Below are 14968 nucleotides of genomic sequence, written 5' to 3' on the forward strand. Positions count from 1 at the left end.
GCCAAGGAGTCCCTCCTCGCCGTGAGCTTCTCCCACCTCGTCCCCTGTTCCCCTTCCTTGCAGGACGAATGGATAGTTGGCTACAGCCGGCAAAAAAAATTGAAAACACAAACAATTTTCTGAAACTCCGGAACAAAATTTGAAAACACGAACAAATTTGTGAAAATCGAACATTTTTTGAAAATATGAACATTTTTGAAAAATAGAACATTTTTTAAAAGGAGAACATTTTTTAAAAAGAAAAAGAAAAAGAACAATAAACAAAAAAAGAAAAGAAAAACGAAACAGAAAAAGAAAGGAAAAGAAATGAAAATAAAAAAAGGGTTGGGAACCCTCGTAGGTGCGTTCGCTCGACAGTTTGACGCAGACAGCGTCATATAGGAAATTCCAACGTATCCTAATCACTGTTTCGGCGTCGGCTACAACGGGCCGGTGCATTAGCAGCAGTATAGCCGCGGAGGCTGCAACTGCAGCCCGGCTAAGACCCAGGCTCGGCCATATCCAGCCCTGTGTGACGCTCTTTGCATCAAAAAGTCGACGCGTCTCACAGGACGTAGCTCACCTGGGCCGGCCCATTTTGGGTTCGCGACATGACAAATTGGAATTTCCTCCCTCTCCGTGACGCCGTCGTCTGCCGCCCCGTCTCGCGCTCTACCGCGACACCCTCTCCCACCCCTTCCTCGCCCCCTCCTTTTGCCACCGCCCTTTCGCCACCGCCACCGCCACCGCCCCCCTTCTTCACTTAATTAATTTGTTTTTACTACATGTTTTCAGGACTGACATAATGGCGGACGATAGAGCTGACCCGATTATGGACAACTATGATCCGGACGGTGAAGCACATATGTTCGGCATCATAAACGGCGATATTCTATATGTGCCCACCGGAGAAGAAGAAGATGATATCTCTTCTTATCTGAACCTTGACGGTGAAGATGAAGGACGCCGTCAGCAAGATGATGCCGAACAAACATCGATAAACGACGATCTTCAAATGGAAGTAGCAACCACCTCCGGCGCCGAGGTATATATATACATTGAGCCTCTGGTGATACAAACTAACTGATTTGAATAAATATGTGTGTACTAACGCGCGCGACTCTCTTTCTTATTTTAGCCCTCGGCCGGATCGTCGAAACAATCGAGTACGTCGTCAAAGCGTGGCGCAACCAAGACGATGAAACAAGGAGAAACATGCACCATCGAGGTTGTCGACAGTGCAACCGGCAGGCCGCTGGAGCCCCGCAAGAACGCCACCAAGTTTGTCAGCCAATGCGGAGCCATTGTTAGAGACAACGTCTCGATCACCGTCCAGGAGTGGAATGAGCCAAAGAAGGCACGAATTGATGGTTTCACTTTTGTCGATAAGAGAACAAAAAAAGATTGCTTCAAGAAGCTTATGGAACATTTCGTTCTACCTCCGGAATACAACAAATTCGATGAGGAGGGTAACAAGATTGAGGAAAACAAGGAGAGGAGGAGGCTAGTCAAACAGTTCGCTCTTCATTAGATGGCCGACGCATTCCGGAAATTCAAGCAAAATCTAGCCCATGACTTTGTCAAGCAGAACAAGACTCCGGATTTCAAAGGACAATATGAGAAACTGAAACATGATTGGCCAGAATTTGTGAAGCAAAAGAAATCGGAGCAGTTCATTCAAATATCGAAAAAAAATAAGGAAAATGCGGCTAAGAAGGAGTACAATCATGTTATGGGGCCAGGAGGGTATCGCATTTGGGTGCCTAGGTTGGAGAAGATGGAGAACGAGCTGAGGGCGCGAGGAATCCGTCCAGGTACGGAGGGATGGGACCCAAGGGCCAAAAGCTGGTGGTACGGGCATGGGGGAACGCTGAACCCGGAGACAGGGGAGTGTGTTTACCGGGGCAAATTAATTAAACCCACCCAAGCCCTTATTAACGCAATGAGGGATGCTCAACAGGGGAAGATCAAGTTCAACAGAGAGAACGACGCGCTGACAAAAGCCCTCGGGAATCCTGAACACGGAGGACGTGTACGAGGCATGGGGCACATTCCGTGGAAAATAGGGTTCCCCAAGAACGATGACCCGTACGGTTACAGAAGCCGTAAGAGAAAGATGGATCAGGAAGCAGATGTTGTGGCGCGGTTGGCATCGGAAATGGATGTGATGAAGAAAACCATGAGTGTACTAGTAGCCGAAAGAGATGCAGCTCGGGTGCAGCATGAAGATCATCCAGCGGATCTCGGAAGCCAGCAGCGGAGAAGCAGCGTGGCTTCCACGGAGGCCCCACCGGCTGGTGCAGATGCACCGACGATCGAAATTACTGCACCGGAGCCTCTGGTGGTCGAAATTACTGCACCGGAGCCTCTGGTGGTCGAAATTACTTCACCGGAGCCTCCTCGCTACCCCGTGGACGATATAAAGGAGATGAAAGAATGTCATCTGTATTATCCTATCGGGAACATGTCCATGAAGGTAGCCATTGGCAGTGCTTTACCATGTTTACCTGGAGCACTCCACCACAACAACCCCATTCAAGATGGCTATGCTCGTGTCACGGTGGAGGACATAGTCCAAGGGTTTGAGGACCTGGAGATTGACATTGCTACACCTGAAGGGGAGAAAAGACTTGGAGATGTCAAGCGCCATTTCATTTTATGGCAAAAGAAGTTTATCAAGTTTCCAGGCGAGGCGCCAAGGACAACAAGTCCACCCCCCTACGGTGGTGGTGGTGGCGGTGGCGGTGGTGGTGGTGGTGGTGGTGGTGGCGGTTCACCTACACCTCCATCACGTCAGCCGACGCCGCCCCCCAGTCCACAACGTCCGGCGGGTGATCAGCCGCCGCCCCCCAGTCCTCGTCCGGCAGGTGATCAGACGCCGCCCCCCAATCCACCTCCGGCAAAGAAGCAGAAGCAGTCCTGGATTATTAACCCGGACCCTTATGTACCTAAGACCACAAAGGTACCGGAGCCATCACTGAAGCCTCTCCCCACAAGGCCTTGGGAACGTAGTGCCGAGGAAGTCGACGCGGCCGCGGCTGCTGATTTGGAGAAATGGAAGGCGGACTGCAAGAAGAAAAGAGAGCCCGAGCCCAAGCCAGTATTTTCTGATGAGCAAAAGAAGTGGGCTAAGTCATTTTTGAGCACACCGTCCCAAGCCGCGAAGAATCTGCCTAACGACTATGCACGTGAACTTCGCAGGTAGGCACTCATGTTCAAGGAGAACAAAGAGCGGGAGAAGGCCGAAAGTAAAAAAAGCGGGAAACAAGTTGCCCAGCTCGGGGAACAAAGTAAACAATCGATTGCCCCGCTTATAGTGGAAGCCTTCTGTCCGGATGCCCCCGAGATCATACAAGCTGCGGCAGCACAGGGATTGACTGTAACGAGTGCCAGAGAACAAGCGGCCAACTTAGGTATTACTCTTCGTGAACTGTTAGGCCTTGATGAGGCGCCAGTGAAGGAGGTAGTAATTACATATGTCAAGAATGGGCCTCTCGTCGAGCCTGCGCAGGAAAAGGATCTACCTCCACAAATGAAAGGTCTGCTGAAATGGTACAAGGGTTACATAAAAAATAAAAACGCCAAAGAATATATTTATGCGGAAGTTAGACATGAGCATCACTTCAAACATTACTATGTACAAATTGAACTGAGTGAATTGTTCCAGCTTTTCAATCTGCGCGAGCTCGATAAATCTATCATCAGTTGCTACGTTCTGTAAGTGATTTATTAATTTCTACCCCATCTCGTTCATATTGCCTGCACTATATATATGTCCTAACTATATTGTTGTGTCCGCTATTATATATGCAGAATGAAGATTAAGGAATGCAGAGTAAGGAACATCCATGATGTTGGGTTCATTGACCCACACATCGTTAATGGACATGTGTTGGAGCGTTACCCCGCCGACGTGGAGGCAGACCTGTGGCAGTTTCTTACAAAGCAGGAACTCAAAAGTGATATTCTATTTCCTTACCATTTTGAGTGAGTGTTTCTGTCTTGAGCACATTCTCTTTTGTTTACTCCATGCATGGTATGTGGCCGGCTAATCGATGAGTTATGCATGACGTACTGTGCATGTATCGTGTCCGCAGGTTCCACTGGATTCTGCTAGTAATTAAAGTTAACACCTCAGAATGTCTCGTCCACGACTCTGTGAATATGGATCCAAAGCTTTGGGGCGGCATGAGAAGAATGCTGCAGAAGTAATTATTTTCATTCATTTGCGCTCTATATCGATCGGCCTATTTCGTTTATTTCCTAATATCAAGTAACTAATTAATAACTCTCTTGTTCATTTAATTTTCTTTGCCTCGTAGGGTTTGGAGACGGTTCGTAGATACAAAGGTCGGTGAATTCAAAAAAGAGCTAGAATTCAAAATGTTAAAGGCTAAGAATGCTGGGGATATTCAGCCACCGGAGACCAATCTATGTGGATACTATGTCTGTGAGATGATCCGGAGATACACCTCTGAGCGGGTTCCGAGTGATACCAATGCTCAGAGGAATAACCTCCGGTGGATGCTTAGTCCAGAAGCTCGCTTCCGACCACTTCAAGAGGAACTAGCTGGATGGTTCAGCAGGGAAGTCCTCCATCCTAAAGGAGAACACTATTACGAGGACGTAGAACTTTATATGCATTAAATCATGTATGGAAACTTGTTCAAAATTGTATATGGTCATCCGATGATATTGAATATATATTGTATATTCCTCTTGAATTCTTTTTGTTTCTAATTTCAAATTTATTTGAAATTGTACATTCATATGCATGTATGTAGTACCGTAGAATATATGAAACTCCTTCAAAATTAAAATAAAGCACAAAAGAAATAAAACAATACAAATTAAACAGAAAACAGGTTTAAGGGGGGGGGGCTAAAACCCTAAACCTGCGGCGGCCTTTAGTCGCGGTTGGCCAGAAGAACCGCGACTAAAGGTCCTCCGCCCCGACGGCCACCTGGCGCCCACGTGGACGGGCCTTTAGTCGCGGTTCTTAAGCAACCGCGACTAAAGGGGGGGGCCCTTTAGTCGCGCCCGTTCGGTCGCGGTTGCGCAACCGCGACTAATGGCAGTTGCGAACCGCGACCAAAGGCCCTTTTTCCACCAGTGACACCACGGCGTCTTCAACGGAGATTGGATCTGAGCTCTCATCTCTGGTTCCTCTGTGCTGCCGGCGTCAACGTAGCGAACCACGCTCCAGTCAGCTGCACGGCGTCAGGTAATTCCTCCCGATCTCCTCTCTTCCTGAACCTCCGGTCCTCCTCGGTCTCCTCTGACTCTGAGCCCGCCGACGTGGGCCCCGTCTCCGTGTCCTCGGCCATGCCGGCGGCGGCAACGATGCGGTCTGGCGTCGGCGCCGGCGGAGTTCCCGTCTCGTCCCCTTGCCTATTAATCCTGTGTTTGGACCAAGCACGACACCACCTCGGTGTTGCACGCCGCGACAATGCCCGCCCGGGCTCAAATCCCCCTCCCCTCACGAACTCCTCCTGGACGCGCCGCCACCCACGCTCAGACCTCGCCGCCGCCCATGGCCTCCGTCCACGCAGGGAGATCAAACGAGCAGATCGAGCGGCGGCCAGATCCATCTGCCACGGTCGCCCAGGGCTCGCGCGCCTCGGACGACGCGGTCGTGTCCGTACGTCAAGGGCCTGGGCAGAGACGCTTCTTCTCCGCCATGGCCATGGAGCTTCCTCCCAATCCAAGGTCTTGGACTGGACGGGGACGGCTGCTCTTCCAAGGTCTCGTCTCTTCTCTTCCGATCCATCCATCCCACACCCCATTCTATTTGCATCTGTGTAGATACATATTCAGATCAAACTGAACCCCCACCCATGGGCTCAAGCATGCGTACGAATGCTCCAACACCCTAATTAAGCACAATCCAAACTGCACATAGACCATCCTTGGTTGGGATCCCGATCCAAAGTTCCAAACCTAAATCGCTCCAAACCCAACCATCTGAGAGTTAAGTTTTGGACTGAACCAACCACACATGGACTGAAGCACTCGCTCGGCTCTTTTCTCCTCCATGGCTCTTTCATTGTTTTTGAGATAGCTTACCACTCATGCCAAGTGGTACCTCCATGGCTCTTTCAGTTCCTCTTCTCCGCTGCTAGCCTACTACATCGAGGCTTCAAGGCCACCATGCTGGCTGCTTGCTGCGGCATCCAGTCTATTAGCCACGGCTGCATCCTTCAGCTAGTCCTACTCATGCTGTAGCCTGCACGTCACTGCTGAACTGCTGCCGAGTGCCAAAGGACAGAATGAGCAAGCACGGGAACTGTAGGAGCTAGCGAGATATATATGCTTCTCCTATTTTAATCAGAGGGTAGTTCCGTTGGTATCATTTGCACCACTACTGATTCTCACAGTCTAGCACTAGCACACAGGGCAAATATGTAAAAAAAAGAACGGATGACACTCTGTATTGCAGCTGGATTGCTAGTAATTAATCTAGTAATTACTTCATAGAAATCAGGAGGAAATTAACATAACCAAAGAAGATGACAATTGACAAATATTCATAACGATAGGTCATACTGATGATCACTGACGGCCAGCTCAAATTTTCAATTTATGTTGTGAGTTAGTCTTGTTTTTTGTTGGTTTTAGTTTGAGAATGACCCCCTCTAAGTTACTTCCCACGCTCTGCTACTGCGTGCACGCACACAGCCCACACGGTACTGCAGTATTTGGGTGCACACTCAGTACAATATCTTTAGCTTCTACAATATGTTCAGGACTTAATCTTTGTCCAATATCTTTAGCTTCTCAATTGCGTACTCAAGCAAACTTGCTCATGGCCCTCACAAGAAATTTAACAAAAGAATGCTTGGATAAATCTCTCCCGTTAAGAGAATAGTGACCTTAGAACATAACTGGTTGTACCAAGTTTAATAGGGATATGTACGATCATTTCTAATTAGCTGTACTTCATATTTCACTTTACCTTGCTCTGTAAGCATGGGATTTATGTTGCTTTACTTGCATTGCTAAAAGTGCACTTCTATTTACAGGTGCCTACAAAGAAGGTTGACAAAGAAAATAGTAATCCAAACTTGCAAAATATTCATTTACAGAGATCTAGTCCTAATAAGACTCCAGGTTCAAGGCCAACTGCTATTTCTACAAATGCGCTCATACAAGTTGCAGCAAGGCATTCTTGAATGTTTAAAGCAATGGTAAGTCACAACATTGCTTTCTCTTCATGTTCACCTGCATTTTATACATCATTCGCCTTCATAATTAGCTAGCTGCTTCTTCTCTTTTACCATGTGTTGTTGCTGCATTGGGTCACAACTTAAACAAAAAACGAATATGTGCTAGCTAGGGACACGAACTTAACTGAACTATACATCGAGTCACAACTTAAATCAATAGCAGAAGCTTTTAGTAGATGTACGATCGGATGATGGCACCATTTTGTATGTACGAGGAGGATGTCATGAGCATGCGCGTGATGCCTTCGCTGCTGAGTCCATTGCAACGTCCCATGCAATATCTCTTGCCGCTGATATGGTGGGGGTCGTGAGGGTTGTTTTTAAAACGGACTCGCAACTCCTGATGGAAGCACTGAATATCAATAAGGTGGACTCATCGGCCTATGGTGCTGTTATTGAGGATACCAAGACCAGCTCAAATTATGGTTTTCTTATTATTAAGTAAATGTATGTCATCGCTCGGCAAACTCTGTTGCTCACGAGCTTGCTAGTCTTGGTAGGTTGTACGAACCTAACCACTATGTGGAATGGGAGGACGACGTACCAGCCCTTGTGGCTGCCTGTGCTTTGGGTGATTCAGCCCAACACCGTTAAGTTATAAAGCAATGTTTTTTTCTAAAAAGGAAGCTTTTAGTAGATGTACTTGTGCTTATGCTTTAGACATTTACACTTGTATAATTGTTCTGATTCCTCAGTTACATGCTTGCTGACACAGTATTAATCCAGTTAGTCTGGCATAGTTCTTTTTACAATGGAGCTGGAATAATTGTATGGCGTATGTTATGTTCGACTCATTAACTAGAATTTTTTTATTTCTTGATTGCAGGATCCAAAGAACTAGCTGGACTAGACTCTAGATCATGGACAATTTAGTCTTTGCAGTTAATTAGGATGGCTAAATTACATTTGAGTTTCATTTGATGGATATTTGCTATGAGAATTATGAATTTTATGAATCTACATATTATTCGTATGGTTTTGAATATTGTAATTGAAAGCCTGTTTTTTAATGGTTGCAATAGGCTATTACGACAACCCACTTTCGGTTGACACATGCTAGCACCACCAAAAATACAGTGTTGAGTCATATCTCAGTCGCTACGCCTACATGTTTTGTTTCATTAGGATGTTGCAACGAAGCACTTTATATTGTCGCAATAGCTTAACACCACAATTTTTTTATGATGCGATTACTGTTTGACGCCACCAAAGTATGTTTTGTTGAAATGGAGTATTGCCACGGAAAGTTTAAATTGTCGCAATAGTTTCTCGCTACAAAGATTTTACCTGTTGTGATACCTATTTATCACCACCAAAATTAGTATGTTGCAATTTCCTGTTACGACGACTCGAATATTTGTTGCCATAAGTTTACGCCACAAGCGCAATATTTGTTGCCATAAGTTAACGCCACAAGCGTAGTGGGTCGTGGCAACATGCCTAATGCAACGAAAATAAGGATTGTTGCCATAGTTTATTGCCACAAGTGATTATTGCCACGGAAGAGTAATGTGCCACGAAACGGCCGTCGTTGGCATAGGTTGTTGCCACAAATGTCTATCGCTACGAGATATTAGTCGCCACGATTCGTTACATGTTGCATTAAAGTTATCTCCACAAATCAAATTGTGGTATCAGGTGAGTTTTGCCACGGGAAAACATGTGGCAACTTCCCGCATGGATGTTGCAATAGCACGCTTTATTGCCACGATTGCTTTTTCGTGGTAATAACCTATTACCATGTGTCCAGTCGCAACGGCTGCCAACGAATGCCATTTCGAGGCAATAGGCATTTATCGCCACAAAACAACATGTATTGCAACAAACAATTTTGTTGCAACAGACCTGGATCCTTGTAGTGGCTATGTGTCTATGCCATTTGGGCTCAAAAGTGCCCAAGCAACTTATCAACGGTGTGTACAAAACTGTCTTCACAAGCAGATTGGCCGTAATGTACATGCTTACGTGGATGATATTGTGGTTAAATCCAGGGAGAAGGAGACTCTGGTTGATGATTTGAAGGAAACTTTTCATAACCTAAGGACGTACAAGATGATGCTTAATCCGGACAAGTGTGTCTTTGGTGTACCGGCGGGCAAGCTATTGGGTTTTCTGGTGTCCAACAGGGGAATTGAGGCTAATCCGGAGAAGATCACAGCCATCACCTCCCTGGCTAAACTGAAGTGTATCAATGATGTTCAATACTTGGCAGGCCGGATTGCCGTGTTAAGCCGGTTTATCAGCCGCCTCGATGAGAAAGCGATCCCTTTGTATCAGATGTTGAAGAAGACGGATTAGTTCGTCTGGAGTTCTGCTGCTGATGAAGCATTTGAGGACTTAAAGCGGCAATTGGCCAATCCACCTGTGCTCGCCGCTCCCATTGACAAGGAGCCGTTACTGCTATATGTTGCTGCTAATGCTCATGCGGTCAGCGTGGCTATTGTGGTGGAACGAAAGGAGGCAGGTAAGGAGCATCCGGTTCAACGTCCGGCCTATTATATCAGCGAGGTACTCATTGAGTCCAAGCAAAGGTATCCGCATTGGCAGAAGCTGGTGTACGGAGTTTTTATGGTAAGCCGGAAGCTTAAGCAATACTTCCAAGGGCACCCAATTACGGTGGTCAGTTCTGCTCCTTTGGAGATATCATCCAGAACCGGGAAGCAACTGGCCGGATTGCAAAGTGGGCTATAGAGCTGGGGCCGTACGGTTTGAAATATGTGCCTCGGACAGCGATTAAGTCTCAAGCACTTGTTGATTTCATCAATGATTGGACGGAAATGCAAGCACCTGAAGAAAAGCCGGATCATATGTATTGGACCATCCATTTTGACGGATCCAGGCAGTTGGAAGGCTCGGGGGCTGGAGTCGTATTAACTTCCCCACGAGGTGATAAGTTTTGTTATGTTCTCCGTTTAATGTTCCCTTGTACTAACAACGCAGTTGAGTATGAAGCCTTGCTCCATGGTCTTCGGATGGCTAAGGAGATGAATCTAAGTCGAGTTAAGTGCTTCGGTGATTCGGACCTTGTGGCTCAGCAAGTGTCTGGCACTTGGGACTCCAAGGACCCACTCATGGCAACATATCGTCGTGAGGTGGATATTGTTGCAGGTTATTTCAGAGGCTATCAGGTGGACCACGTGGACCGGCGGAAAAATGAAGCGGTGGACGCTTTAAGCCGGCTGGGTTCTCAGCGTAAACCGGTCCCACCCAATGTTTTTCTGGATGTGCTGCACAACCCGTCGGTGAAGATCCCTGGTGAAGAGGATTTGGCCATTCCTGATCCGGAGGCTCAATTGGTGGCAGTTCTTCATGTTATTCCGGATTGGACGCTTCCTTATCTGGCGTACAAGAACCGGGGCAAGTTGCTAGAAGATGAGATTCTGGCCCGGCAGATAATCCGGCGATCCAAGTCCATGGCTGTCATCAACGGTGAGTTGCATCATTGCAGTGTATCAGGAGCTTTTTAACGTTGCGTGTCTCCTGAAGAAGGCCGTGAAATTTTGCGGGAGATCCACGAAGGAGATTGTGGTCACCACGCCGGTTCAAAGTCTCTGGTGGCTAAAGCATTTCACCATGGTTTCTATTGGTTAACTGCTCATGCTAATGCGAAGGATCTGGTCAGACGATGTGATGGTTGCCAAAGGTTTTCAAGACGTGCTCATGTACCGGCTCAAGAATTGAGGATGATTCCAATTACTTGGCCGTTTGCGACTTGGGGGCTGGATATGGTTGGGCCTTTCAAAAGGTCCAAAGATAAGAAGACCCACCTCCTGGTGGCAGTGGACAAGTTTACAAAGTGGGTGGAGGCAGAACCTGTTAGCAAATGTGATGCGGCCACGGCGGTTCAGTTCATCAAAAAGGTGATTTTTCGGTTTGGATTTCAGCACGGTATTATCACAGATAACGGTACCAATTTGTCCAAAGGTGCCATGAAGGAGTTCTGCGAATGGGAGCACATCCGGCTCGACGTTTCATCAGTGGCACATCCATAGTCCAATGGTCAAGCAAAAAGAGCTAATCAAGAGATCTTGAGAGGCATCAAGCCCTGGCTCATGGTTCCTTTGCAGAGAACGCCGGGTTGTTGGGTAGAAGAATTACCATCTGTGTTATGGAGCATCAATACAACACCCAACAGATCAACAGGATACACACCGTTCTTCATGGTTTATGGAGCGGAGGTGGTTCCTCCCCAGTGATATCCGTCATGATTCACCTCGTGTCACGGCTTATATTGAAGCGGACAATGAGATAGCATGGCAAGATGCCTTGGACCGGTTGGATGAAGAGCGTGACATCGCAGCCGCCCGATCGGCGATTTACCAGCAGGATCTTCGTCGTTATCGTAGTTGCCGAGTCAGAACCAGAGCCTTTCAGGAAGGAGATTTGGTGCTTCGGCTCATCCAAGATCAGACTGGTATGCATAAGCTATCCCCACCTTGGGAGGAGCCTTTCGTGGTCAGCAAGAATCTGCACAACGGGTCGTACTATCTGATTGATATTCGAGAGCATAAGGACTCACGTACATCAGAGGAGGAGACTAGCAGGCCATGGAATATAGCTCATCTTCGGCCTTACTATACCTGAGCCATTGGCCATACTTATGTACATATTATGACAATGTATATATTATGATAATAAACCGGAACCTCAGCTAAAGCGGGGTATCTGTTCTTTTACATCATGTGAGGTTACATGGAGTTGCTCTAAAGCGGCCTCCGGTTTACCCCTTGAGTTCGCTTTGCTAAAAGCATCATGTTATATCACTTGGAGGATTGGTCGTGTCCGAACCAATACCATGCCTCTTGATAGGCGAAAGCCACCAGATCACTTGGGGACTTGGTCATGTCTGAACCAGTCACGCCTCTTGATCGGCCTAAGGCCACATAATCACTTGGGGGCTTGGTCGAACCCGAACCATGACCACGCCATTTGGTCGGCATAAATGCCACAAGAATCACTTGGGGACCTGGCTAACTAGAACCATAGTTACACCTAACGGGAGCTTGGTCGTGTTTGACCATGGTTATGCCATTTGATCACCTTAAATAAATCTTTTTTGGCAAACGTTTTTGTCGTTGCTTTTGCTTCATACTTTTTCTTTGAAGGGTTTTTTTGCTTTTTATTGTGTTCCTTAAACCAGCAAAGTTTTTTAACCAATCAATTGACGGAACACAGTTCACGTCAATCCGGAGACTATTTGTTCGGTTTGATCCTTGTTGTTAACATCCTCTTATGGAGTAACACGGTGTTTATCATAACCCGGCACGGTTTACATGGTAAACCAGCGTCATATATATATATATATATATATATATATATATATATATATATATATATATATATATATATTATACAGGAGGTGTTATCTCCTCCAACAGTATGGGTTTGCAAAACTCCGCTTCAAGATTGGCCAAGCCAACTTCACGCTCAATGACGGCAGAAAGTGTTTTGGAAAGTTCATTGCCACAGGAAGAACAAATTATGCACGAAGGCATATCAACATCAAAGGTATTAGCTAGCCTATTACAAGGCAACATGGTGCCCATAATAATATAATTGTTTTTCGCGAAGAAGAGGCAGTTTTAAACCGGCGTCCAGTTCAAGCTTGGTCACCAGCCTGGCCTGATGGTTGTGAGTCGTCCTGCGCCGCTTCAGCCTCCGTATCCCTACCCAGTGGCTGGAAATCCACAGTTGTCCATTCGATTCCCATTAATGCTTGAAAAATAGCTTCATCGTGGATCAGCAAAGACGGGTCAATATCGGGAGCGTAAGTATGCTGACGGATTGGAGGAATCAGATTTTCCGATTCATGGATTGGCGCAGCTATTCGCTTGTTCTGACTGTCATATTGCGCTTGATAACGAGACAAGTATGCTTCCTCAGCCAACTGACAAGCTAGTGGACGCACCTCCCGGTTTATCGCTCGCAGATCCGCTTCACCGAATTCTGATCCGTCTTCCTTCAAGTTGGGATAGCCCTGAGCCGCTTCAACAGGATCAAAATCCGGCACCCACGCTTTTGCCCGGATTAAAGCATTGATTGTGCCGGTTCGAGCAGCAGATTTCTTTAGCTCTTCAATCCGGGCAGGAAGCACTGACGGTTTCATCAGAGTATCTTGAATCAAAGTAGGCGCCGGTTTGTTATGAGAGGCGGTACAGATGATCCGCTGGGCACCAGTATACAATTGTTCAACCAATGTATAGGCGGCTTTTAGCTTCTTCCGTACATCTGACCCCAAGTGACCAATGCGTGTCCCTGAAATACCATAAAGGGTTAATAAGCCAGCGACTTTGTCAGAAGGCAGAGCCAATTCAGTAGGAAAATTGGCTTACCAAAGATAGCAGCAGTCATGGCATGCACGTGCCGCTTTATGCTGGTCAGTTCATCTGCCACTGGTTTTAGTGCAGCCTCAGCATCCTCTGCTCGTTTGATCAAAGTGGACTTCTCAGTGGCCCAGTCCGCCCGCTTCTTTTTGAAGTTTTCCTTAAGTTGTTCCATGGCGCTTAAAGCACTTGCCAATTCCTCTTTTGCTTTAGAGGTTTCAGCTTGTTGGGTCTTCAGGGCTTCTTGAAGATCGATGACTTGGTTCTCTTTCATCTTCAGCTCCGCCTGCATGCATACAGATATATGCTTCAGCAAACTGGTAGAAGGATTCAAGTACCAACCACATAACAAGTTATGCGCTTAGTACTTGGGGGCTAATGCATATTTGATCTAAAGCGGCCTCCGATTTACCCCTTCATCTTTCGATTGTTTTACAAAGTCCCAAGATCAACACAAGTATTCAACTTGGCACTTGGGAGCTAATGGCTATTTGATCATATATATTTCTGATGCGACAGTTTCAATAACTTAGAGTACCGGTTTAACTACGCTTAGTTGAACCGGCCCTTGGGGACTACATCAGCAAATTTCAATGCATCAAGATTCATATTATTAAGTCCCGGTTTGAAAGAATATTTCAAATCAGCCCTTAGGGGCTAGGAGAGTCAGCAAGAATGAAAGCATACAAGCAGGAAGGAGCATATGGAAATTACCTCATATTTATCCTTCATCATGTTAACCAGACTGGCTTCATAGTCACGGCTGGTATACAGCCGGTTCAGATAGCCGGAATGGATATCTTGGGCGTTCAGAGCAGCGTAAGCCGTTAGATCAGCATTCCACTTGCCTTTGCCAAAAGCAGCTAGTTCTTCCTTGGCAGAATGTTTGGATAAAGCGACAGGATTGCTTGGCTCAGTACGGCCAGTGCCAGTAATGACAACTTCATCATCATTGGTACCGCCGGTTTGCACTGGAGCTGCTGGCTTGTCAGTAGGTTTTGCAGGACTAGTGGAGCTTTCAACCCGGAGGGAACCTGTGGGCTGATGGATAGGACCTGAGGTATCAGTAGGTATTTTCTCAGCAGTAAGATCATCATATGGCTGCGGTGGATCGTTGGGAATATCCTCAGGAATAGCCGCTTCAAGATTGGGTGTGGTGCCTGGTTCAAGAATGACGTCTTCTTCGACCGCTTTATCCAGGCGGGCCTTCTTGCTCGGCCTAGGTTTGGCCCTGAGAAGAATAACGAAATTAAATACAACATATGTTCTAAGGCAATATACTACAAACATCACAATAAATATAGCTTACCCAAGCACCGTTTTGAGCGGTGGGAGCTGAGTAGCCGACGACTCGCCAGAAGATGAGTGGGAAATAATATGATAATCGGAGTCAGACGGATTAAGAGGTTGAAGAAAGCAGCCCGCTTTAGGACAAGCACT

The 14968-nt window shown here is 46.7% G+C and overlaps 1 protein-coding gene across 1 annotated transcript in view; it reads left to right on the forward strand.

Annotated features, from left to right (window-relative positions):
- The window catches only part of LOC119333821, a 14478-nt gene extending 6263 nt beyond the window's left edge, over window positions 1-8215 (forward strand). Inside the window, exons 2-4 of the mRNA XM_037606581.1 lie at window positions 5171-5723; window positions 7002-7166; window positions 8032-8215. Of these exons, the coding sequence (XP_037462478.1) occupies window positions 5171-5723; window positions 7002-7166; window positions 8032-8062 (749 nt within the window). The 3' untranslated portion in view covers window positions 8063-8215. The remainder of the gene's footprint in view (window positions 1-5170; window positions 5724-7001; window positions 7167-8031) is intronic.
- Window positions 8216-14968: the final 6753 nt, after the last annotated feature.

This window comes from Triticum dicoccoides, chromosome 7A (genome assembly GCF_002162155.2).
Source record: "Triticum dicoccoides isolate Atlit2015 ecotype Zavitan chromosome 7A, WEW_v2.0, whole genome shotgun sequence".
Lineage (NCBI taxonomy): Eukaryota > Viridiplantae > Streptophyta > Magnoliopsida > Poales > Poaceae > Triticum > Triticum dicoccoides.